Below are 26,310 nucleotides of genomic sequence, written 5' to 3'. Positions count from 1 at the left end.
AGGTACATGTGTTTGTGCGAAAGTGTGTACGCTTGCTGATTTGTACAGTGGTACCTCAGTTTAAGTACTTAATTAGTTCCGGAGGTCCGTACTTAACCTGAAACTGTTCTTAACCTGAAGCACCACTTTAGCTAATGGGGCCTCCCGCTGCCGCCGTAGCACGATTTCTGTTCTCATCCTGAAGCAAAGTTCTTAACCTGAAGCACTATTTCTGGGTTAGCTGAGTCTGTAACCTGAAGCGTATGTAACCCGAGGTACCACTGTACAGCCAAGTGTTTTCCACACACTGTATATACACTTGTGAGTGGTATTGCATGAACACCCTCATTCCTGCCACTAATTGTTCGTTTATCGTTCCCTATTCCAGGCAAGGCAGCCTGCAGCATCTGACATGAAGAAACTTGTGTCGTATTCTGCCTTCTCTGAACCAAGGCTGCTCTGGTTGGAGAATTCCCTTCTGAAGCAGCCTGCCCACTTGGCTGTTCAGGGGCTGGAGGAATCCAAGGCTCGCCTGCTGCGTCCTATTTCCACCTCTGTTGCTTTATCAAAGCCTTTGGACGTGCAGTTCTCTCCCCGATTGGATCCTCAGGAAAGAATCTGTGCCTCAACATCCTTGGGGTTGCCACCGGGTTACACAGCCCAGGATGAGGCTTTTGGACCAAGCACCAAACTGGAAGAACCACAGTTGCAAGTAAGACTTCAGTTGGACAAGGGCCTATACAGGCCAGGCCCAGTTGCTGGAGCATTGTCATGGCAACAGGCTATTGTGTGAGGGAGGTTTCAGCAGCAGTAACTTTGGCCAGCTGGAGAAGGTTGGGTTGGATGGCAAAGGGAATGGAGGAAAGTTTTATAGCCGGGGGGGAAAAAAACCGTCTAGGCAATTAGGAAAACCTGGGTTTTAAGAGTTTTCCTTCCATAAATTCAGGCCAGTAGCCAAAGCAGTGGCCCTCCACTGGACTACAAATCCCATCATCCCTAATCGTTTGCTGGGGTTGATGGGATTTGAAGTCCAAAAACATCTGCAGGGTCACAGGTTCCCCATCCCTGAGCTTGAGGGGGAATCCTCAGTCATAGTCCACACACGTTCATTGCTGTTTTTACTTGGGTGAAGGGTTCTTGGTAGTGGCGCTCGCCCTGTGGAACACCCTGCCACCAGATGTCAAAGGAAAAAACAACTACCAGACTTTTAGGAGATATCTGAAGGCAGCCCTGTTTAGGGAAGCTTTTAATATCTGAAGGACTATTGTATTTTAATATTTTGTTGGAAGCCGGGTATAAATAATATGGGGATGGGGGTATAAATAATAAATTATTATTATTATTATTATTATTATTATTATTATTATTATTATTATTATTATTTACAAACAACATCTGAGGAGTGTAGCCAGATGTGGTCACAAATTAATACACATTTTAACATTCCTGGTTGTGGTCGCTTTTTTGTGTTTTCAGGGGTTTCAGATGAAGCATTTGCACGGGTCTTGTGCCTGAGAACTTTGCTGGTGCTTCTATACTCACTGGTAAAAGACACCTGTACAATGAATATTGGATAATGCTTGTAGAGTGGTTGCAACTTTGACTAAGGGCCAGTGGGGTTTCTTTCCCTGCAGGAGGAAAGGGATGAGGCGGAAGCTGCTGGGGCCATCCCAGAGTACATTCTGACTTTGCCCGAAGATGACCTGAAAGTGCAGTCGGAAGAGGACGATTCTTTGGCTGATGAGCTGCCTGTGGAGAGCAAAGAGCAGCAAGTGAAAGATCAAAAGGTGAGAGGTGTTGTGCTGGTAGGAACCAGGGGTTGGGGAGACATTGGATTCACCTTGCGATTAAAAACAAATTGCCTATTTTCAATTTCCAAAGTGCTATGTGAACTGGAATACTGTCTTTTTCTAAGTTCACATTGCTCCAAATTTTGCAGTACAGTTCTCCAGCCAAATGACAGATTGTTATGGGTTGGGGGGGGGTCATTTATAGGTTGGGGGTCAGTCTGGATGACCATAGGGCCCTTCCAAACCTGTGATTCTGTGCATCTGGTGTTAGAATCTATCAGCGTTAACTTGTGGAACAAGTCAGACTAGCTCCTTTGTGGCAGCTCAGCTAATTTTACCCATCACCTGTTTCTTAGAGTGAGTTCTGTTGCTATAGAGACAAGTGGGTGGGCCTTCTTCCACCAGCTTGGCTGGATGGCGGGTCAGTCTGGGATGGAAAAGAATAGGCTAAACATGTACGTGTGTGTGTGTGTGTGTGAGAGAGAGAGAGAGAGAGAGAGAGAGAGAGAGAGAGACAGACAGACAGACAGACAGACAGAAAGTGTTTTGCTGATGCTGGAGAGATGGAGACATGTTTTGTTCTGTGTTGGATCCAACACTGAGTTTGCAACTTCCTTGGAAACGTAACGGGAAAGAAAGATCTGCTGGGATGTTAATGCTGTGTTGATCTCCTCCATCCTATGCTCGGGTTGTGTTAATAAAACCAAAATATCCCAAAGAAACTGCAGTTTCCATTGACCTTCATTTCAAGGGATCTAAACCCCAGGAAAGCAGAGGCCACCCCTCGAGTCTCTCACCACGAAGTGATTGGAGTGTGATTGGAGTGTACACAACAGTATACGAAAAAAGCATATAATAGGGTCAAGTTGCATAAAACTGCATATATTTGTGAAATTAACACGGAATGCATTTTTGCGTATGGAAATAATTGCTTTGCAAAAAAAATAAATGTGTACAGTAGGTGAAACGGCATACAGGCAGGTGTATATTAGGAGAAATTTGCACTGAAATGTATATGAACTTTCATGAGGGTTTTTTCTTAACTTGCAAACTGATGTTGGGGGCCGAGTTTGGAGAAACAAGAGAAACTGGAAGGGACAAATTGGCTTGTTCCTAGTAGGAACACAGTGGTTCTGGGTTGTTGTTTTTGGATGGGGACTGGAAAATAGTGCACACGATACAACATGGGCCATGCAGCCGAGTGTTCTTGGATATAGAGGTGAAGATTTGCTGTTAGTATTAGGTTTCCGTTTCAACTGCTGAGTTGATAGGGGCTTCTTGTAATGGGCAAACTGGAACCAGCACCCACCCACCAAGCCCAAGGCAGTCACCTGCCCCTAAATCTAGCCCTAAGTGAATCCAGAGCTTCCAGCTTTTCATCCAGTTCCAGTGGTGGATTCTTAGAAGCTTAAGAGTGGTTGGTGTCCACTGGACTAGAACCTTGAAATTTGAAGGAAACTCCCATGAGTGGCTTCCTAAGGCTTTTTCCTCTAACCCCTTCCTCCTTTTTTAGTTGATGTTGTTGAGCCTGGCCTGCTGTTCACTGGTGGAAGGACCGAAGTTTGGAAATCCTCCTGGTGAGCTTCAGCAGGCATTGATGGAAGTGTGTGAGAGCCTAGCAGAGCACGATCCTGAATTCATTCTCAAGGTACAAGGGGGCAGTTAACTGGGAACCTGGATTTCTGGGGGTTGCACCCAAAAAGTCACAAGGGTGTGTGTGTGAGAGGCATTGCAGTGCAATCATTGGGCCAGAAAGAAAAGCTTGCCTGTTCTCGATGTGTGTTTAATATTTACCTAGATTGTTTTCATGAATGCCATTGAATTCCCCAAGTGCTGACGGCACTCTTGTTGCAAAATGTGATTATAATAATTCTTTCTCTTAAAAAAACCTGAGGATATTGTCAATTATATAGTGGACATTGGCAGCAGTGTGGCAGAGTGCCAATTGTTGAGAATCGCAAGTGGGAGAATTTCTTCCAATAAAGTACCTAAATTATTGCATAAGGATAAATGTGAATTAAAATGCAGAAGCACGTGGCTCTTTTTATCTGTACGCTAGTCTCTTTTTTGTCCTTTTAATGTTGACTCTTTATTTTTATTTTGTGTTTTTATGTCCCATACTGTCCCCCTAGGCTCAGAGTGGCATGCAGCAGTTTTTCTAAATGTCATTAGGCCACATCTATGCCTCACATTTAAAGCACCACCTCACAGCAGTGGCTTCCCCCAAGGAATCTTGATAACTCTGGTTTGTTAAGTGTGCTGAAAGTTGATTGGAAACTTCTCTTGCCTTCGCAGAGCTACAATTCCCAGAGCAGTTAAACAATCTTTTCCCCCAGGGAACTCTGGGAGTGTTAAAAGAAATTTTGCAGAGTTCATTTCATTTCTCTAGAGCTGTTCCCTGGAGGGAGGTAGATCTTCTTTCCTAGGCTCTGGGATGCTGTTCCTTTCCAGAAGCTGCCATTGTCCTTGGCAAATTATCTGGTTGTAACAAATTAAAATAGACTGGTTCTGAAACTGTCTCCAGGTGGGAACTGGTATTTGAAAGCTCTTGAGCTGCAGAAGGAATGTGGAAATTAAAGAACAGCGAAAAAAGAATCCTCATATCGAATTGTGTCATTTTTGCTTTTGTTCCTTCTATTGTGTGATCACAGAGGGCTAGAAACTTACATCTCCAAAAGCATGGAATCTGAGCTAAGAACATTATCTGCATTGGAGCTTTCAGTGCTAACCTGGAATTGCTGGATGCAGTTGCCTGCCCAACAAAAACGATGGTGTTCTATGTCAGGTTTGGCACAGTAGTTGTGCCGTCGTCCTTCTTGTGTCAGAACCCAAGAGGTGTGACAAACACAGGATACGAATGAGGTCCACCTTTCTAGGAAAATGTCCAGACCAGCTGCCTCATCTTTGTGTAGTGGTGTCCTCATATTCACTTCAACATCTCTAGAAACCTGTGCACGTTCTCTCTCCCTCAATGACAGGTTGCCCTGTACACTCGCCAGGAACTGAATATCCGCAGTACGGCCAATTTTCTCCTGGCGCTGTCTGCCCGCCTTTTGCCCTGCCGCCCACATCTGCGACGGTATTTCTGCCACACTGTGCAGCTTCCCTCTGACTGGAAGGAAGTGGCCAAACTCTATCAGGTAAGGAGAGAATGACCGCACAAAATCCTTTAGCAGAGAGTTCCAGTGGTAATCCAGGATGCAGCGCTGTTTCTCATCCTGGTGATCACATGGTGCTATTATTTTTCTCTTGCATGCAGAGCCTAGCAGGGGAAGGAAAAGCTCTGGCTCCAATGCCTTGCTGCCTTCGTGCTGCAATGGCTGATAAGTTCCGGCAGTTTGACATGTACCAGTTGGCCAAATACAATAACCGCAAGAGCCAGGGGAAGAGAAGCCGTCGGCCGAAACCCAGGAAGGTGGGTGCTTTGATTTCAGAGTTCCTGATCATCTTTGTACTTTCTAATATTGGCTAAACATGAACTGACTTTCTGCGATACCACGGAGTGTTCAGAAACATTCTAACGGCTTGGAGGAAGGTTTCTGTAGCAGGGAATACTCTTAGTGTGAGGGAAGTGAGCTGCAATTTTGATGGTTGAGTGGGGACAGAGCTTGCATCACTGGGCTGGATGAGTTGAGAGGTTTTGAGCCCAGGGCCAGGAAGTGGCTATAGGGCTAAATATGCAAAGGTCTTGTTTTTTGCTTTTTTGGTTTGGAAAGAACTAATCTATAGATACTCCTGAAGGAGCGTCTCCACCCCCATCGTTCTGCCCGGACACAGAGGTCCAGTGCCGAGGGCCTTCTGGCGGTTCCCTCACTGCGAGCAGCAAAGCTACAGGGAACCAGGCAGAGGGCCTTCTCGGTAGTGGCGCCCGCCCTGTGGAACGCCCTCCCATCAGATGTCAAAGCAATAAACAACTACCTGACATTCAGAAGACATCTTAAGGCAGCCCTGTTCAGGGAAGTTTTTAATGTGTGATATTTTAGTGTATTTTGGTTTCTGTGGAAGCCGCCCAGAGTGGCTGGGGAAACCCAGCCAGATGGGTGGGGTACAAATAATAAATTATTATTATTATTATTATTATTATTATTATTATTATTATTATTATTATTTATTATTAGATGCAGGAATGCTCGTTGAAATTTTTTTCATGTGGAACATGACAAATTCTTCTGTTGGAAAAATGTACAGAAATGTCTTGTTCTCTTGTATCTAACCCTGTACCTCTTTCTTTCTTTCTTTCTTTCTTTCTTTCTTTCTTTCTTTTTTGGTGAAGGCTCCAATCGGGTATTTATCTTCTGCTTTGTGAGCTTTGAGCACCAGAAACTGTAAAATGCAGACACCAGGCTTATAGAAGCTTATCCATATTGGGGCATATCTGTAGTACCAGGAGTATTTGTGATGTGTAGTTGGCCCAGGGACCCTGCACTGTTTATTTATGTGGCTAATGCTTGTTCATTTCATTTCCTCAGCAAGAGCCAAGAGCTTCTCACTGGGAAGAGCATTGGCCTGGTCGGAATACATTATTTGCAACAAAAGCCAGATTGCTCCAGAGGAAGGTAAGTCTCTAATTGTGTATAGCTCAGGGGGTAGGAAACTTTGAAGTGTTGTGTTGAGGTCTCCTGTCTTCAAAGAAAGGGCTTTCAAAACGTCCCTGAAGAAGCAAAGTGGCTTTTGAGATTTCTTAGTCCTCTTGTCAATTGCTTCCCACCAGTTTGAAGAGGAATTGAAAAAGGAAAAGGTGTGTCCAGCAGCCACCAAGGACCCCTTCTCCCTAAAGGCTTTGATCCAGCGCCTTCACATCTCTGAGCCGGCCCAGCTTGTAATGAGTGTCCTGGGACGCAGGTGAGGCTTCCTGGGTAGCATTGAATCTCCCCTCCTCCTGGCCAATGGTAGCCTTTCGGTTTCTGAAGTGTGAGCAGGTAAGGTCTATGTATTCTCTACTCTGACTGGCAGTGGCTCTTGGAAGCTTTTGGGCAGGAGTTTCTTTCCACCTGATTTAAACGGCCTTGGTCAAGTATACCTGAAGGAGTGTCTCCATCTCCATCGTTCTGCCTGGACACTGAGGTCCAGCGCCGAGGGCCTTCTGGCGGTTCCCTTGCCGCGAGAAGCCAAGTTACAGGGAAACAGGCAGAGGGCCTTCTCGGTAGTGGCACCCACCCTGTGGAATGCCCTCCCACCAGATGTCAAAGAGAAAAACAACTACCAGACTTTTAGAAGACATCTGAAGGCAGCCCTGTTTAGGGAAGCTTTTAATGTTTAATAGGTTATTGTATTTTAGTGTTCTGTTGGAAGCCCCCCAGAGTGGCTGGGGAAACCCAGCCGGATGGGCGGGGTATAAATAATAAATTATTATTATTATTATTACTTCATCTAGAGATGCCAGGGATTGAACCTGTGGACCTTCCGAATGTTAAAAGGGATGCTCTGCCACTTAACTCACTCCTTCCGAAAGGAAGCATGTGGCTTGGACTGAACAGCAGGTTCCGAGGATGGGGCTTTTATAGGACCTGGTGGGCAGGGATTGGCCCTCGGAGGGGGTCAGCTGACGGAATGCTTCAGCTGGTTGTTGAACTGCATCCTAGATGGCGCTGTTGAGCCCCAGAGCTGTGTCAGGCTTGCAGTGGAAGCAGAGGCATGCATGACAATTAAATAAATAAACCTTGGTTTGACAAACCCACCTAACCTGTTAAATTTCACGGTTGAGCTAATAAATCATTTTGCAAGAATTCCAGCAATCAGCATATACTAAATGATCCATATGGGCCATGATTCACCAGTGGGCTTCAAATCAGCCTTCAGCCAGCCCACCTTCGCCCTAAATCTCCTTCTCTTGCTTGAACTCTCCAGGTACCCCTCGGATTTAAATGCCTTCTCGCGAAGTCGCCTCCCCGGGCCCTGGGACTCCAGCCTTGCTGGCACTCGCATGAGGCTGCCGAAACCTCAGACCTGGGAGCGGGACCTTAGCCAATTGGGGAACAAGGCCAAGGCCTGGGAAGAGCTGATTGGTAGGTGTGAGAGAGAAGATGATTTTTGTTGTGGTTGTTTCCCCATCTGCTGAAAAGTGGTGTCCCAATATCCCAGTTCACACCTGTGGCAACTGAAGAAAATAATTATTTTGTTCGCTGACATACATTTTTGTGGGAGAAGCAGGACTTGGTTCAGTTTGGTCTGCTGAGCAGACCAGCTCCATCCGGCTTCCCCCAGACCCTCAGTTGCTTCTGTTCCAGCCAGTCATGATACAGAAATACTATTTAGCTTTCAAGAATCAGCAGCTGTTTTCTCCTCCCCCCGCTTTGTCTGCTTTCCCCCCTTCTGCTCGTTCTTGATTGCTTATATGCTGTTCTGGGAACCATTTTGGTTGAACAGTGAGGTACAAATGCTTTAAGTATGTTGTGTTTCTGCTTACCACCAGACCCCTAGGATTCTGCCTGTAGAAGGAGCATGCCTTCCGCGATGTGAAAACTTTGGCCTGGTTTCAAAATTGGGGAAACCTCCAAATCTCAAATGTTAACTAGGCTGTAGGTTGCAGAAAATCTCTAGCTTCAGCGTGAGAGTTGTTGGTGCGGAGTTCTGACTTTGGCCCAAAGTTTGAGTCCCTTCCAAGCTTCAGTTGTTGGCCTTTTGCAGATGCAGGCAAGCTGCCTTTCATGGCCATGCTGCGGAATCTGCGCAACATCTTGCGGACCGGGGTCAGCGATCGACACCACATGCGACTGTTGAAGCGCCTGGAGGACAAGGTGAGGCCCTCGTACAGATTTTATTTTTTAACAGCAGCTTAGGAAGGTGCTCAGGGATTTGTCTTTCTAACCCAGGATTATGGGGTTAAACTCTCCAGGTTCTTTCCTAGAGAAAGGTCACTTGCTACCTGAATCTCAAGCTTCTCATCCCTTTTCTGCCACGTTTCTAGACATAGGTATGTGCTTTAGAGCTCCGTGTCTGAGCGCTGTTTTGTTTTCATTTTTGCCTTGGCGCTTTGACCATTCTTGTGTTGCAACAAGAGTATGGCTTCCATTTGCACCTATGGAAGAAATGTTGAAGTATTTTTTTTGGGGGGGGGACTATTGGCACAACAGCAAAATCTGCCCCTGATGGACAGCCTTAATTTTCAGTACCTCGGTTGTAATAGCAACTTTAATGCGCAGTGCATTGATTTAATCTGCCCTTTAATCTGCAAGCACTGCCCTTGCTTCTCCTGTTGACATTTTTCTGCCCCTCCCAGGAATCCGTCATTCGCAGCAGGCAGCTCCCTTTCCGGTTCCTTTCGGCCTTCAAGGTCCTGAAAGATCTGGAAAATGAACTCAGAGAGGCGGGTAAGGCCTGCACACTACCCAGGTTGCACTAGAGGGCATTTTGGATAGAAAACAGGGGTGAGGATCCTTGGGCTTGGAACTACGTGTGGCCCTCCAGGCCTCTCTGTATGGCCCTCAGAGATCTCTCCAGGCCACACCCACCAGCAGCTCTGTCCTACACTCATCTCGAGTGCATTTGCCTGACTGGAATGTGACCTTAGGCTATGCTGGTACCTCTTGCCTTGCCCAGGAGGTGTGTGTGTGTGTGTGTGTGTGTGTGTGTGTGTGTGTGTGAACCTGACTTCTGCATTGCTGTCATGTAGCCTACAGTACAAAAGTAATGGTCCTTTCCATTGCTCCTCCCACTTCTGCCTCTGCCACCAGGGGCCACTGGCATGTAGGCCCTGTAACAGGGCAGTCCAGCTTTGCATACCAAGCGGTCCACAACAGTACTTTGGCACGGAACCCATGGCCTGCACACTGCCTTGTTGCACTTGTGGGGTGGGTGGGAGAAAGCAAGCCCCAAATTTGATGCCCCTCCAGCTATTGTGCTTCCTTCCCAGAGCTGGATAAGTGAGGCTCTTCTAGGACCCTGTCAGAGCCCTCACGCCTTCTTCCCAAAGCCTAGCGGCTTGCTTACCTGGCTTTGGGAAGGCAGTGCAAGGGCTGGGTGTGTGTGAAATGTTGCTGAGGGCCGCCAATGAAGTACTCAAGGCTGTGTATTGGACTGTCCCTCAGCCTGTCCCCACCCTAGATACGAAATGTATTTTATCACTGCTGGCCTCAGGTGTCGGTGATCTGACTGCGGCACAGGGAAAATTACAGAGAGGGGAGGTTGATGGGGAGGGGGCAGAGTCTATGAAAGTGAGAAAGGCAGAAAGGATTGATGGAGTTTGGCTGAGTGACTTTCTAGACACCTGAGTGGGGTGGGTGAGTTAGTATGACAGCAAGGGCAGCTAGGTTTTCTGTAGGTTGTACAAATTTGCAGCAGCCTTCGAAGAGAGCGGGTGGGCTAGAAGTTGCTGGCTGGGATAAACACCTTACCAGCCCCCTCTCTTTCCCCCTTCCCTACAGAGACCCCCTTCCCTAGCAACAAAGACATCATCCTCAAGATCATACATCGACATGGGTTGAACATCTCCTATGGGAGGTCATCACTATCTTGGACACGGCGAAGCCTGCGTGGGTGTCTGGAGATCCCCGTTATCTTCAGTATGGTGAAGCGCGAGAAGAGGAAACTCCTGAAGGCCAGGTAGCGATGGGGCTGGCTGTGTGAGAGGCGGACTGTTCACATCAGAAGTGCAGGGAAGCAAGAGGGGAAGTATGTGCTTCCACAAGGAGGCAAAATGTCACTCTTGCCCAGCATCCTGCCAACAGCAGCCAATCAAATGCTTCCAAGACGCTTGGAGGCGGGGCCTTCTGTCTCCAGCCTCTTTCACCCAGAGATGCATTGCAATGGAATATGGGAGTTTCATTTTTAGCTATCAACAGGATTAGACAAATCCTGGAGGGGGATAATGCTGTGTTACTCCCTTCACTGTTGAAGGAAGTATACCTCTGGATATCAGTTGCTGGGAATTACAGGAGGGGAGAGGGGTTTTGTGTGTGGGTGGCACTGTGGTCTAAATCACTGAGCTTCTTGGGCTTGCTGATCAGAAGGTCGGCGATTCAAATCCCCGTGACGGGTTGAGCTCCTGTTGCTGTGTCTCAGCTCCTGCCAACCTAGCAGTTTGAAAGCACACCAGTGCAAGTAGATAAATAGGTACCGCTGCGGCAGGAAGGTAAAGGGCATTTCCATGCGCTCTGGTTTCCGTCACGGTGTTCCGTTGCGCCAGAAGCGGTTTAGTCATGCTGGCCACATGACCTGGAAAGCTGTCTGTGGACAAATGCCGGCTCCCTCGGCCTGAAAGCAAGATGAGCGCCGCAATCCCGTAGTCTCCCTTGACTGGATTTAACCATCCAGTGGGCGTCTGGTCAGCCACTGTGAGAAAAGGATGCTGGAATAGATGTGGATGTGAGGTCCGATATAGAGGGGTACTTGGAGTGAAGAGTACTGTGGCATAGCTATTGTCTTTTTTTTGTTAACAGACACATTCAAGGTTGTTTATATATTTCACCTACTCTTTTAAATAAAAAAAACACTACATCTCACTTTGCTGCAAAACACTACAGAGGAAGCTTCCATCATTGCAGTGGTGGCTCAGGTGTTGACTGGCATGTGTGTGTTCATTTGTTCGTCTGTCTTCCTTTACAGAGACATTCGCTGCAGCCACGCTCTCCTGCAACGCTACCAGGAGGCTCTGGAGAAAGCAATCCACATTGCCGTTCGGCACAATCTGCCCCCCATCCCTGGCCGCACCCTCATCCTGATAAAAAACTCAGACATGTTTCAGCCCTACGTGAAGGCCCAGGGTCTCTGCTGCCCCAACATCAATGGGCAGGATGACACTGGACGGGCCTCTCTCCCCCTTACGGTTTGTTCATCTTAAAAGCAACCTTTCTCTCTGTTTTCCCTTCCCTGTTGACTCGTTCCACAACAGGAGCTGTGTTAGGGCAAATGGGACACTTCCTTGCCAACCTCGCTTGTCCCCCACCTGCCTATTTCCTTTCTTAAAACCAGCCCAGAGGGTGTCCCTGGCTGCCATCTTCCTTCTGAGTTCTCTGTATTGCCCTCGTAGAACTCAGGAGGGAGGGGAAACCTTTAACTAGTTGACTCTGCTTGTCGTTGGCTTCGGATCCACTGATTATTATTAATTCATTTGTATGCCGCTTTCATACCGAATGGCTTCTAAAGCGGTTTACAAATGTAAAATCAATCCTAAAACCCATACCTGATTGAAATGCATAATACTAATTCATCAGAGCATTAAAACATCTTTAGTTTAAAATGTGTAAATGAACTAGTTTAAAAGCATGACAAATCAGGTAAAACAATAAGAAATCCTAAGTTTGGGCAACTGCTTGGCTGAACAGGTGTGTCTTCAGGAGCCTGTGGGATGCCAATACTGATGGGCTTCTTGTACTTCAGCTTCTTGCCCTATTAATATGACAACAGCCCTGCCCCACCAAACTTGCCCCCCCCCCCCGGTACTACCAGATTTCCAGCAAAATGTACCAGTTTTTTGCAGGAGCTGTACATTCGATTCATTTAATCTTCAAATATTTATTATTTTAGTATTTGTACCCCCTCTGTTTGACTTAAAAATAATTGCAGATGGTGGCTTATAACCTAATTTTTAAAACAGCTGTAAACCTCAGTTGTTACATTTTTGTTGTTGTTAATCAATAAAAGAAAATAATAATTAAAAAATGAAACGCCCGCTGTACAGGAAAAGGTCATGTTGATTGATGAGTAATAAAATCCTCTGGTCAGTAAAAGAGAATTTTCAGCTTGGTAGGCCAAAAAACTTCTTATTTTTCACACAACACCAGCTCAGAGGCCAGTTTCTGCGGCAAGATGATTCCTGCCAGTCCCTTAATTTTAAAACCTGTGTCTGGAAGCCGCAAGATTATAACGTGTAAAATGGCCTCCTGAAATTTCTTCCTGGCAAATCCACTGGCGATTTGAGCTTGCCTCTGGCAGATATAATTAAATCTAGGATAATTGAGGGTTGCTTCCAGACTGCAGCTGTTTTTAGGTGGGATTCAGTCACGTGCCAATACCAGCAATTAAAGTAGATTTGGAGTGTTGCAGACCTGCTTCGCTCCCCTCCCCCCACCCCAAAATCCTTGTGTGACAAGGGAAGTGTGGAATAAGTGCTTCTTAGTTGCTTGACACAACATCGTCTAAACTCCCCAGAAGCAAGTAAGTTTGGATGCTCAGTGAACAGATCACCTGGAAGCGGCTTGGCTTTTTCCACCTTGTTGTTGTTTAGTCGTTTAGTCGTGTCCAACACTTCATGACCCCATGGACCAGAGCACGTAGAGTCAAACGAATATTGGGCATGTCGAGGCGACTGCTTCTCCAGCCATAAGGGAGGCCTTCAAAGGGACCAGAGCTTTGCATATATATTTTTAAAGGAAAGACTTACTGTCTCTCCTCCAGAAGCTGGATGTGGCCATGCTGTTGGGTTCCATGGTGCATTTTGCGTCGGAGGAAGCCCAGATTCTCTTCAGCTACGAAGGACAAGAATTCAGGCCTGCTGCCATGACGGGCTCTGTGCTGACGGATGTGCAAGCTCTGCGAGATTTGGTAAGACCTGGAATTGGGGTCTGTGTGGAGTTCGTTTTCCTGGTCCAAGGGTGTGACTTCCCAAGGCAGGCTTAATCCTCTTCCCCTGCCCCGGCCAGGTCCTGAATCATAACAGGTGAGGAAGATAGGAAACTGAGTCAGCCCATTGATCCACCTGCTGATTGGCAGATATAAGTTCCTTCTGGGAGAACCCAGGGTGGAACTTGGGACCTTCTGCATGCCAAGCATGTGTTCTGCCACTGAGCTGCGACCGCCTCATGCCAAATAGAATTAAGCAAATCATAATATGGGAGAGAATCGGTCAAATCTCCCTACCCCTTTCTGTACTTACCTGGCATTTTCAGTTTCTTAAGGGGATCTTCTTTACAAACTTCGTATCCCAGATCACAAGGGATAAATTTAAAATGGAGCTGAGTTGTGAGCTTGCAAAGAGGAAGTGTTCCATTTTTTTTAAAAAAAAGGAGGGATGACAAACCTTAGGCCTCTGTTACAGCCTCCCTTTTTTGTTTTGTTTCCCCACCCCTGGGCAAAATGCCACCACTGAGCATAGCACCTGAACAACGTTTAAAAAAGAAAAAATAGATGCAAATTAGCTGAGAAAGAGAACAGTCTCTCTCTCTCTCTCTCTCTTTGTGTGTGTGTGTGTGTGTGTGTGTGTGTGTGTGTGTGTGTGTACCTTGGTTTTTGGTTTTTGGTGTGGACACAACGGCGGCTTTCATGCAGCATGTGGAAGGTTGGCCAAGGGTGACCCTCTGACCCAACCAAAAGTTTAGTCCCCCCCTCTCCCCCCTCTCTTCTCCCCCAACTTTGTACTGTATACAGCATTAATGTCTCACATTGAATGTAACTGATCTGTAGAAGCTCTTATCACCTGAAAATAGAGACAATGCACATACTTTTTAATAAAACTATTTTTTAAACAAAAAAAAAAAACCGTGCACAGGAGCCCTCAAAAAGCACTCTGTCTGTGCTGGTTTTGCAATGTATATTTTTATTGGCCCACCCCCCATTATACAACATCATGGGAGTTTGTGCTTGCAGTATTTCCTGTGTGTGAGTCTTTTTCAGTTGGGTTTCCCTTTTCTCACAAGGAAGGCTTGCCTACTGCTTCTAGGCGCAACAGGCCCTTGCCTCAGGAACCCAAGAAGCAACTCTTAACACTGAGCCCCCAGACCATTGTTCCATCTAGCTCAGGCTGTCCACAGTAGTGACTGGCAACAGCTCTTCAGGATTTCAGATGGGGAGGCGGGGTGTGTGTGTCTCCCAGCCCTACCCAATGATGCCAATGCTTGAATCTGGGGCTTTCTGCACCTGCTCACTCTGCCTGTTTTGTTTGCTTCCACTTCTAGAATGCATACTACAACTACGAAGAGGATCAGAGAGCCAGAGACGTCATCATGGACCTCATCGCTTGCCGCCAAAAGGTGAGTCTCTGGGCTTGCACTGTGGATGCATTAATTGACTACAACTTCTTTATTTGGTTGGCTACCTTAAGAATGAAAGGAAGGGGTTAGCTAATTGATTTGAATTTGAAAACGACTCAATAGAGCAGTCCTTCATTTCCTTTTTAAGTGGTGCGTACATCTGTTACGTACGGACGTAGGGACGCGGGTGGCACTGTGGGTTAAACCACAGAGCCTAGGGCTTGCTGATCAGAAGGTCGGCGGTTCAAATCCCCGTGACGGGGTGAGCTCCCGTTGCTCGGTCCCTGCTCCTGCCAACCTAGCAGTTTGAAAGCACGTCAAAGGGCAAGTAGATAAATAGGTACCGCTCCAGCGGTGTTTCCATGCGCTGCTCTGGTTCACCAGAAGCGGCTTGGTCATGCTGGCCACATGACCCGGAAGCTGTACGCCAGCTCCCTTGGCCAATAAAGCGAGATGAGCGCCGCAACCCCAGAGTCAGTCACGACTGGACCTAGTGGTCAGGGGTCCCTTTTCCTTTACCTATATCTGTTACAGCAAACACAGTGTTGGAATTTGTTTATTTCAAATGCGTATATGCAGCCTTTCAGAGCGAAAATCTCTGAAAGGTGACGTACATTGAAACCATAATGCACAGTATCTCTTCCAGGCAACAATACAAAGCTTTTAGTATCGCCAACAAATGAATCTTCTTGGATGGAGCCTGCCATTTGCAATTTTTATAACGTATATAATAAAACATGCTGCCTGCTTTAATGACGGGTGCTTTTAAAATGGTTGCGTCTGAACCTTCCTTGTACCACACCAGACATTAGTGTGTGCTTTTAGTGCCAGGTGAAGACCCATTTATTCACCAAGGCATTTAAAAATAATTTGGGATCCTCTTCATATGAGGACTTACATTCGTCTCTTTGGGTTAAAAAAGCGTTACACTTCCATTTATTGATCAAATTTATATCCTTCCTTTGAAAGGAGCCCCCTTTGGGCTTTGTTTTTTGCATTTTAAAGCTCTGCTTTATTCTTCTGCCACTTGTGATGTGCCCAGTGAATGATGTTGTTGGGCAACCTGTATAAATGGGAGGAGGTGGGGATCCAAAGATTTATGAACAGTGCTGAGAGGGCAGCCCCCCTCTGACTTAAGGAATGATGCAGCCAAACAGCAACAGCCACTCCCCTTGTGCAGTGAGCCTCCCCAAGGCTGTCCTCTTTTGGAAGCAGCGTGCTGGGCTGTAGAATGATGTCCCTTTGGGCAGTGACACCGAGGGGGTGGTGTGGCCCTGATGCAATGAACCATAGACGATGCTCTTCTAGGATAGTGTTAGCAGATCTGTGCATCTTCTTTGGCAACAGAGAGCCTTGGTGTGGCGTCCCAACTCCTCCGAGCTTTCCATGGTTTTGCAGAGCGCAGCTGCTGAATGATTTAATTTCAGTTCACCAGTGAACGCTGCCGGTTAATGGGGAAGGCCCTGTGGGGATTAGTCATGCGCTCAGGCAATTTGCTTTGGGCTGCTGATGGGGTTTCTGGTTTCCTACAAGTTCCTGATTCCTGCTTGCTTGCTTCTCACTTCTCCCACGCCAGGTGGACAGAATTCTTCTTCTGAGCGCTGAGCCCCACGTCCCGCTCCTTGGCTCTGCCCTTTGGCTGTATCGCCACCATGTGTCCCCCGACTGCCTCTTTGTCAATGTCTGCGCGAATGCAGCGTAAGTAGGGGAGAAGTTGCGGGGACTAGGAAAGCTGCCTTATACTAAACCGGAGCATATAATCAATCTTAGAACTGTAGGGTTGGATGGGGGGACCCTAAGGATTATCTAGTTCAATTCCTCCCCCCCTCCAATGCAGGAATATCAACATGTGGTTCCCCCATCCATTTTGAAACCATAACATACCCTGCTTAGCTTTGGAAATCTGCTTCAGCTATTAGTCTTTCCCAATCCCATCCACTTAATCCAGTGCTCTTGGGAAGAGTGATAGCATCATGTTCTTAAGTAAATGTATCCAAGTTCTTCATGTACATTACTGGCCAATAGGAGCTTCCCCCCCCCCTATATCACTGTCTCTCCCCTGCCCCCCCCCCGCCTTGGTAGAGAGAGCTACAACCCTTCTTTGAAGATAATTATTATATATTTATTTTTCACCCTGACGGGACTCAAGACATCTTACAGGAACTGCTAAAAACATAGAAAAATCAGTCATTTTTAACTGTATCATTTCATTCAGTTAATTAATTAATCAATCAGTCATTTAATTCTATCACTGTTTAATTGTATCTCAAACTATTTATTAACTAATGAAGTCATTTATTGAAATACTTTCTGCCCTTATGTAGTAGGCAGCTTCCCATTAATATACCGTATTTTTCCGTGTATAACACGACCCCTATTTCTGGGGGAAGATTGCCCAGAGTTATTGAGCTTTTTTTGGGGGGGGGAGATTGCCCACAGTTGTTGAGCTTGGGGGGGGGGATTGCCGACAATTGCTCACCCACCAAACCGCCGCTGCCAATCACACAAATCCACGAAGCCAGTAGCCGACAATCGCACGCCCGGTTGCCTCAGCAGCAGCAAATCGCAAACAGACCTTGCCGCAGCCACCATTCACCCCCTTAAACGCCACTGACAATCTCCTGCTTGAGGCACCCACCAATCACCTGTCCCATCCTTCACTATCCATGTATAAGACGACCCCAAATTTTTAGCATTTTTTTCTAATAAAATAACCTCGTCTTATACACGGAAATATACGGTACTTGCATTTCCCACTTTTATTTTTATTTTTTAAAGCTCTGCCTGGGTTTGGAGCATTAGAAAGAGTGGGGGGGGGGAAGCATGGGGGGTCTGGTGGAACACACCCCATAAACTTTACTGAGTACTGTTCCTTCCCCTATTCAATTTTAGGAATCCAAGTACTTCCAGTTCCAGGAATGTTGTGATAAGCGGGTTCAATGAGCAAGTGCTCAGGTGAGTCTCAGAACTGAGCAAATGCAGAGGAAATGCTGGCTGGCAGGACACTATTTACCAATGTGTATTTACTGAGAGAACTTCAGCCGTCTTTGTTCCTTTGGATAGCTGAGGATTAATTCTGCAAATGATTGCTGAAAGCCAGAAAATGATTTTTTTAAAGTGTGTGTTTATGAGCATTGAAGGCTGGTGGCTACTAGCAGTTTGGCATGCAGCCAACCATGGAAACAGAAACCTGAGAAGCACCTTGTTCATTTTGGGTTTTGTTTTTTTGCATTTTGTGCTGGATTAATAACCCCTTTCTGTATTTTGCAGGTTCATGGCCGAATGTGGCAACTCCCGGTTCCTCGAGCATGTTGGGAAGGCCGATGAGCTCCATGGCCTGCCCAAGAAGCGGAAGGCAGTGGTGGCTGAGGTGGAAACCGGGGTTGCCTCCTTGATACCAGCCCCCAAGAGCAGGTGACTGTGAACTGAGGTTTATGAGAGAGGACCTGGGTTGCCCTACAAGTGGAGCTTCGTAAAATTTGTATACAGTGGTACCTCGGGTTAAGTACTTAATTCATTCCAGAGGGCCGTACTTAACCTGAAACTGTTCTTAACCTGAAGCACCACTTTAGCTAATGGGGCCTCCTGCCACCGCCACGCCGCCAGAGCATGATTTCTGTTCTCATCATGAAGCAAAGTTCTTAACCTGAAGCACTATTTCTGGGTTAGCGGAGTCTGTAACCTGAAGCGTATGTAACCTGAAGCGTATGTAACCTGAGGTACCACTGTGCTGCTTGGTTGTAAAAAAACCAACAGCAACCTCAAAGCTGTTCACAGAAGGAATAGCAGGTTAAAAACAACTATTTAAAATCAACAATAAGTTAAAATCCACATTAAATGCCAGTCCACATTCTACAAACTGAACAGGCTAAACAAAAATGTATTTAGCAGGCAGCAAAAACAGTACAGTCATACCTTGGTTTTCAAACAGCTTAGTTCTCAAATGTTTTGGCTCCCGAACGCCACAAACCTGGAAGTGACTGTTCTGGTTCACGAACTATTTTTGGAAGCTGAACATCCAGCAGGGCTTCCATGGCTTCCAATTGGCAGCAGGAGCTTCCTGCAGCCAATCGGAAGCTGCGCCTTGGTTCCCGGATGTTTTTGAAGTCAAAAGGACGTCCAGAATGGATTTTGTTCGCCTTCCAAGGTACGACTGTACAGTGAAGGCACCTGCCTGATCAAAATGGCTGAGTGGGCACTTGTGGTGCTTAGACCTCTCAGGGTTATGACTCCTTTTGTATCCTGAATCATTTCCCTCACAGGTGGCGCTCCGTCAAGATTTTTGTCTCCTCCACCTTCCGCGACATGCACGGTGAACGGGACCTGCTGATCTGCTCCATCTTCCCTGAGCTACGAGCCCGGGCAGCCCAGTTCTGCCTGGCGATAGAGGACATCGACCTCCGCTGGGGGATCACTGAGCACGAGAGCCAGCAGAACAAGTATGAGGAGAGGAGGGGAAAGACCAGGGTTATTTGGGGGTGCTCCAAACTTCCTCAGTTCTAAGTCAGCTTGTCTGATAGTTGAATTTTAGTTTAGCACAGCACCCTTTGACTACACTTGGAGAGTAGTAGCCTAGCTTACAGGGTAGAGGGCAGGCCATGTGGTACATACACAGTTCTACTCCTCCAGTCCTCCTTTCCTTCTGCCTGAGGCGGCTGCATCACTTTGCCTAATGTTTGGGCCGGAGCCTGATGCCCACCCCCAGTCTCATGTCCGTAATTTCTCTTGTGCAGTTGGGGGGATCATTTTGAATTCGTTCTTTGGAAAAGTGAAATGGGAAGCTACCTTATACTGAGCCACACCTTTGGTCCTCTAGCTTAGCACTGTCTACACTGACTTGGCAGCAGCTCTCCAGGGTTTGGGGCAGGAAGTCTCTCCAACCCTCCCTGGAGATGCCGGGGGTTGAACTTGGGACCTTCTGCACACAAAACTGGTGCCCTACCACTGGACTGTGGCCTTTCCCCTATTGACTGAGCGAATGAAGAAAACACAGCAGCAAAAATTTCTGTGCATCGGAAGCAAGGCAGCATGGGAGTTCTGTCAGAACACCATGACCTGTTTTTCTTCCCTGTGTAACTGTCTCCTATAAATGCATTTAGGAAGGCGGTGGTGGGATTAGAGGTTCAGCAGACAGATGTTCTAAAGGTTCATTATCTCTCTCTAGGCAGCTGGAGCTCTGCTTGTCAGAAGTCTGTCGGAGTCAGCTGTTCATTGGGATCCTTGGGGAGCGGTACGGCCACGTCCCTATGGAGTATTCCTTGCCAGATGAACCCCATTTTGAGTGGGTGAGTGAAGAGACTGTGAGTTAGCCAGTTCTAGTGCTGCTCAGTAGCACTTAGGGCCCAGGAGGAAGCTTTCTTTCCCAAACAAAACGGGCACAGTCTGGTTAGCAGTTTTCTCCTTTTCATACACAAGATAGAAATTTTGCTGCTTGTCCCATGAATAGCATTCTGGTATGTGCATGTCTGTTCCTGAAGGGTTTTCCCAGCATAGCTTACAGAACTGTGAAAAGAATACACTCCCTATTCTTAGCCTTGGAATCTTAAAAAAGTCATGGCACAGAAAGAATACTAATTGGGAGAGGGAGAAGGAACCATGTATTTTTCCATGTATAAGACTAGGTCCCCCCCCCTTAAAAATGTCAAAAATTAGGGGGCGTCTTATACTCTGGGTCATCTCCCCCCATTTTCTTAAATCTGAGTCCCCAAAAATAGAGGGCGTCTTATACATGGGGGCATCTTATAGATGGAAAAATACAGTAAGTAAACTCTGGTATCAATTCTTAGTTTTCGAATGACTGTGTGGAATGGGAACAGTAAGCAAGGAAGTGGCAAAAGATGCTGATCTCTCATGGCGTGTCCCTGCTTCCCTCATTCTGTTAGCAACCTTCTCAGTATTCCCTATCAAACAGAATACTGTCCATGGATATAACACATTGCAGGATAAATATTTTTTTTTAAATGAATTTGCTGCCCTAGGAGACTCAGGGTTGTTTCTAATGCAGCTCTATATTAAAGTCACTTTGGGGGATACTTGTACCACTGTGAAAATGTTTTGCTCCAGTGGAACAGTGTCACATGAGAGAATGCATAGTAGTCAGGTAGCTGGTAACTTTGCACAGCCTGTTGTTTGATTATTTCCTGCAAGCACAGCCGTTGCACATTAGAACCCACCCTTGTGCTAGCAGGCAGAGAATGTTGAATCCGACTAAACTTCAATGGGAAGGGGAAGAGGATGTGAGGGAGAACTGACATTAAAAGAGCAAGAATGCAGTCAAAGAGAAGATGACCTCAAAACAGCTCTTAGGAGTCCTTGAGGTTGCGTGTTGCAAAGATTGTATGTTGTCTCTGCAGGTGAAGTCTTACCCAGCAGGCCGCTCCATTACTGAGCTGGAGGTGGTCCAGTTCCTGAACGGTTGTGAGAACCCTGCTGCACCATCCAGGAGCTTCTTCTACCTCCGGCAGCCAGACTTTCTTGAGTAATGCATTTTGCTTTAAAATATTTCCATATGCCTGTAATGTAGTGTAGCTTAATGTTTGTTTTATTTTTTAAGAAATCAATTAACCTGCCATAACCTATGATAGTTATTGCACAAAAGCACCAATAGTTTCATTCTGCTTTATAGCTCAGTTGGCAGAGCATGAGACTCTTAATCTCAGGGTCACGGGTTTGAGTTCCGTGTTGGGCAAAAGATTCCTGCATTGCAGAGCGGGTTGGACTAGATGACCCTCGTGGTACTTTCCAAGTCTGGTTATTTGCTGATCCCAATGGAAAGGGCACTTCATTTTGGTGCAACATTTTCCAGATGCCACGTTGGGCTGAAATTTGGCATTCTGGAGGAGAATTGTGCATCCTGAAGATTCATGTGTTTCTTTTGAGTAAAGTAAGCCCGTCAGATCTCTAGTCTTCTTTGTTAGCTGTAGACAAAATGCTTTGAATTGTGTGAGCATCTAGTGAAACTGTAGGATTGGGCTTGTGGATGGGGCTGTGTTCCTCTGATCCCTCCCTTTTTGTCTTCCTGTGAGTTGTGCTTAACAGAACCTTGATTTTATTCATTTACCCTGTTTCTCTAAGGACATCGGGATTAGAGATGTGTAGACCTGTGGGGGAAGGGATCAGAAAAATTGGGGGGGGGGTGTTAAGAGCAGTAGACTCGTAATCTGGTGAACTGGGTTCGCGTCTCTGCTCCTCCACATGCAGCTGCTGGGTGACCTTGGGCTAGTCACACTTCTCTGAAGTCTCTTAGCCCCACTCACCTCACAGAGTGTTTGTTGTGGGGGAGGAAGGGAAAGGAGATTGTTAGCCGCTTTGAGACTCCTTAGGGTAGTGATAAAGCGGGATATCAAATCCAAATTCTTATTATTATTATTCTTAGTAAGTTTTTGTGGGCCCCTCAGGCCTTCTCTTCTCTACTCTGGGTACCGAGTTCAAAATCTTCATAACAGCCCTGCAAAGTAGGTCTGGGCGAGAGATAGCAACTGGCTCAAGAGCATTGTGGTTGAGTGGGGATTTGAATCCCATGTTTCCCTGATCTTACTCTGTCTCCACTACAACACTCAAGCTTTACATCTGGCATACATTATGGACATTAAAAACACACTTGTGCATGTGTGCATACCATTTTTAGTGCTTCTGCTGGGAGGCAAGGAGCTGTCCAGGGTACTGAAGCTCCACTCCCTCCATAGTACTGTACTGTACTGTGACAACACCTCTGCTCCAAACATACACTCTGGTTATAGCTATGCTATTTGTGCTAGCCTCAGAGGATTGCAACTCTAGTGAGAGGTGCTGAGAATTTAATTCATTGGCCTCCTTGTCTCTCTTGGTTATCTCTTCTTTTGCATGTGCTTGCAGAATCACATTTTTCCAGTATCCCTTGGTATGCAAGCATGATACGTACAAGCAAAGCCACAAAATGGTTTGGAAAGATGTTAAATCTGATTTGTAACATGGCCTGAGATTCCTCTAGCTGTAGGCCCACAAGAAGAGAGTGAAAGACAACTGAAATAATCGGGGTGACAAATTTCCCTTCCATTGTTAAATTGCATATATGGTGTGACTGTAGAATTGCTGATCACAAGCAACTCTCATCATAAAAGGGAGAGTGAACCGGTACATGTTTATTGCAAAGCAAACTGGTTTCCTGACCGGTTCCTTTGAAGGAAGGCATGGCGCAGGAGGGACAATGGATTATAGTCACCATCATTATCATTTTGTTTGTATGCCGCCTTTCCATAGTTGCAACTACACTCAAGGCAGCTTACAACATGACAAGAGTTACATAATTACAAAATTGCATAATTACAAACATAGCAGAAGTCATAAACAATAAAACACATCAAAACGTACACAACTAGATGGAAACAATTTCCACGTAAATCATAAGATCTAAAACTAAAGATACAACAATATCAATAACAGCAACGAGCTCTCTCAGCCCTCCATAACCCGCCCCCCAATAAACACAGTTGTACTTCGGAAGTCGAATGGAATCAGTTCCAGAAGTCCATTTGACTTCCAAAGCACTGCTTCTGCTTGGCTGCAGGAAGCTCCTGCAGCCAATCAGAAGCCGACGAAGTCCCATTGGACGGTCGGCTTCCAAAAGAAAGTTCAAAAGCCAGAACACGCACTTCCAATTTTCTATTGTTTGGGAGCCAAAACGTACGAGTTCTGGGGCGTTCAAGAACCAAGGTATGACTGTATATGCATATGTGTATAACTCGTATCCAAACTTCTTGGTTGTCCAGCTTTGGATTTTCAACCCAAACACCCAGGTTCTTTCAAAAACATGAATCTTGAAAGCAAATCTCACAGAACGTGGGTTTCCCTTTGATTCAGAATTGTGGTCTGTCGTAATGTAGTGCCTCTTTGCTCCTCTGTCACTCTTGGCAGCTCCGTGCCAGAAATGTGGAGGGCGGATTTCGTGGCTGAGTCAGAGGAGGCCAAGCGCCGTCTGGGAGACCTGAAGGAGAGCATTGAGAATCATGGCAGCTTGGCTTCATGTAGCAGGTGATGGGAAGGTGATATTGGTGGGGGCAGTGAGAGATCCCATAACCCTTCTGCAAACGTTTTCATTATTTGTGGGTTCTCTCTTCTTCTTCTGTTTTAGATATGTTTGTCAATGGGGCGGGGTAGCCCAGGGCAGGCCGTACGTCAAGGGGCTTGAGGATTTCGGTGTCAAGGTACTGCAGGATGTATGGGAATGCCTCCGGCGCCAGTTTATAGAGGTAAGGACTGAAAAAAGCAAAGACTGGGCAAGCGTGTTCGGTTTTTTTCTTAACGGACTTTTTGCGTAGAGGGAAACTTGTTCCCAGCAGTTATGTCTACAAACATTCTCTGTAATGGTGAGTTTATGGAGTGGGAAGAGTTCCCCAGTATCCCCCTTCCTAACAACATCAACAACAACATGCCCTCCAGCAAGAAATGTAATACGTTTTGATCTCAAGGTCATGAGTTCCAGTTCATGTTAGGCGAAAGCTTCCTGCACTGAGGGGATGGACCTAAATGTAACGGAGGCTTTTCAGAGGCACAGTGAAGAACATCAACCACTCTTGCAAATTTTTATTTCATATTTTAAAACACTGCAGTTTGAAGCCACGGGTGTTTGTTTTTAAACCAATCACCCTTGGGTACCTGTCTGCCTTTCTCATCATTCCCATCCCTGCTTACCCCCCAGGGAGATGGCTCCACTCTGGCAGATGACGAACCAGAGAAGGAGGAAGAAATTGGCCTGCAAGACTCTTTCCAGGAGTTGCAGCAGAGGAGGTTTTGTGCCCGGGCAAAACTCGTCCATGCTGTGGCTGCCCAGCTGCGTGGAGGAAAGCTCTGTATTGTGAGCGGAGAGGCTGGCCAAGGGAAGACTGTCTTCCTGGTAAGTAAAGGAAGCAAGATTTGGAGGTGGGAAGGAGCCACTAGATACTAATAGTGAACTCGATTCTCAAAGTGTGTAGGTAAGCAGAACACCATCCATGCACTAAGGAGATACATTCGCAGGGTTGGGGAAATGCCTTGGTTTGCAGTAGTACAAAAAAATGAGACTTTAAGAACAATAAACCAAAAAAATGCTGAAGGGGAGGACCTCAAAATGTCCTAACAAGAACTGAGCACGTTCATTGAATGCTGGGTTGGGGTTGGGGATGGAGTGGAGACTGGGTTGATAGAGGAACTGGAACGGAATGGCCTAGCAAAGGCAGGCATGCTGGCTGACTAGAATCTGCTGGTGTGGTTAGCTACCTTTTAAATTAAATTAATTTTTTGTTTACTGACATTGTCCCTGGGAATGACAGCATGCTATTTGCAGGATCATTCCACTGGGATGCTTGCAGTGGGGGACGTTAATTGCTGCTGGGTTTTACAGCTCTGCCACTCTTTTCAAGCAGCAGTAAAGCTTTCATCAAAAGAGGGTCAGTGTTTAAGAGGGTTGGACTAGGACCTCACAGACCAGAGTTAAAATCTTGCACTTGGCCCTGAAAGTTCACTGCGTTGACTTTGGGTCAGTCACCCCCTCCCTCTTCTCTTTCGGCCTAACCTCTACCTCACAGGGTTGTTGTGAGGATAAAGTAGGGAGGTGAAAACCCATGTTTATCACCTTGAGCTGCTTGAAGGAAAGGTGAGATATAAATGAATGAATAAACCTGAGAGCTGAGGGAATAGTGACTTCCTCAACCCACGGAAAGCACATATTTGTCATGACTAAGGTATTTGAGGGCAGAAACTACTAGAAACTACTGGAAGTTTATAGAAGATTCTGGAATGTACTGGAAGACTCTGGAAGGTTTATATTGTTTTGACCAACTCAGGGTCACGTGGAGCCAGGAGAGATAAATTCCTGGGCTCAGCGAGCTGCTTTATCTCTTTGCTCACTTACTCTGCTTGTGCATTGTATGGAACGAAGTTTTTGCCTCAGTAAAGTTTTTCTTTTACTGTAGATCTTTGACTCTGCGTGGTTCCTTTTCATTTACTGTGAGACACTGCTGTTTGTCAATATTAGCAGGGAATAAAAGCTAGGAGAATGAGTTATGGGTTGACGCTGGCCAGGCCTGATTTGGCTCGGCTCAGACCTGTTGCTGAATCCTCCTCTTCTGCTGTCTTCCTTTTACCTCAGGCGGCCCTTTCCCAGGTGCTCAGAGCGAAGGTCCCGCAGCAGAAAGAAGACCCTGCTCCCAGTTACCACGTAGTGACCCACTTCACCCAAGCCCAGCCCAATCAGGCCGAAGCCCAGGTCATGTTGGGCCACCTGTGTGCCCAGCTGAGGAAATTGCTGGCGCATCCTCCAGCCCCACCCAAAAGCTACAGGTTAGCATGGCGGCCATTTTGAGGAGCCTTGTTTATGAGGGGTGACGTTGCTTCAGCTGCAAGCTTCTGTGTAAGAGAATAAGAGGGCTGCTCTGTTTCCTTTCAGGGGGCTGGTTGGCCAGTTTGATTCCCTCCTCCATTCCGTGGCCCTGTCTTTGAAGCGATGCCAGTCTCTGGTGGTTTTGGTGGATGGTGCCGACCTTACCTACACGGCCGGTGGGCAGCTGGTTTCTGATTGGCTGCCCGAGGAGCTGCCCCAGGTGAGCCCTCACCTGTGTGTGAATATAGCATGCATCCTTTCCCACCAGCCACATACAGATGATGGCCCAAAGTTCCCTTGC

The 26,310-nt window shown here is 46.6% G+C and overlaps 1 protein-coding gene across 3 annotated transcripts in view; it reads left to right on the top strand.

Moving 5' to 3' along the window:
- Window positions 1-26,310, top strand: part of TEP1 (telomerase associated protein 1) — a gene marked incomplete at its 5' end in the record, with an annotated part of 49,077 nt that overhangs the window by 856 nt on the left and 21,911 nt on the right. For 2 of the 3 annotated variants that reach the window (XM_083584124.1, XM_083584123.1), the window contains 25 exons: window positions 368-691; window positions 1,614-1,766; window positions 3,283-3,417; window positions 4,748-4,909; window positions 5,029-5,184; window positions 6,239-6,325; window positions 6,481-6,611; window positions 7,617-7,774; window positions 8,397-8,506; window positions 8,989-9,079; window positions 10,133-10,310; window positions 11,313-11,532; window positions 13,104-13,250; window positions 14,600-14,674; window positions 16,251-16,372; window positions 17,567-17,629; window positions 17,945-18,088; window positions 18,937-19,113; window positions 19,839-19,959; window positions 21,028-21,152; window positions 23,567-23,683; window positions 23,784-23,901; window positions 24,351-24,545; window positions 25,779-25,969; window positions 26,076-26,229. In XM_083584124.1, coding sequence (XP_083440250.1) covers window positions 368-691; window positions 1,614-1,766; window positions 3,283-3,417; window positions 4,748-4,909; window positions 5,029-5,184; window positions 6,239-6,325; window positions 6,481-6,611; window positions 7,617-7,774; window positions 8,397-8,506; window positions 8,989-9,079; window positions 10,133-10,310; window positions 11,313-11,532; window positions 13,104-13,250; window positions 14,600-14,674; window positions 16,251-16,372; window positions 17,567-17,629; window positions 17,945-18,088; window positions 18,937-19,113; window positions 19,839-19,959; window positions 21,028-21,152; window positions 23,567-23,683; window positions 23,784-23,901; window positions 24,351-24,545; window positions 25,779-25,969; window positions 26,076-26,229 — 3,654 coding nt within the window. The remainder of the gene's footprint in view (window positions 1-367; window positions 692-1,613; window positions 1,767-3,282; window positions 3,418-4,747; window positions 4,910-5,028; window positions 5,185-6,238; window positions 6,326-6,480; window positions 6,612-7,616; window positions 7,775-8,396; window positions 8,507-8,988; window positions 9,080-10,132; window positions 10,311-11,312; window positions 11,533-13,103; window positions 13,251-14,599; window positions 14,675-16,250; window positions 16,373-17,566; window positions 17,630-17,944; window positions 18,089-18,936; window positions 19,114-19,838; window positions 19,960-21,027; window positions 21,153-23,566; window positions 23,684-23,783; window positions 23,902-24,350; window positions 24,546-25,778; window positions 25,970-26,075; window positions 26,230-26,310) is intronic. The other variant, XM_083584125.1, reaches the window with a different exon arrangement.

The sequence above is a fragment of the Podarcis filfolensis genome (genome assembly GCF_964270895.1).
Source record: "Podarcis filfolensis genome assembly, chromosome: 13".
In the NCBI taxonomy this organism is placed as follows: domain Eukaryota; kingdom Metazoa; phylum Chordata; class Lepidosauria; order Squamata; family Lacertidae; genus Podarcis; species Podarcis filfolensis.
Note: the sequence above shows the minus strand (reverse complement) of the source record. Positions and strands in the feature narration are given on the sequence as shown.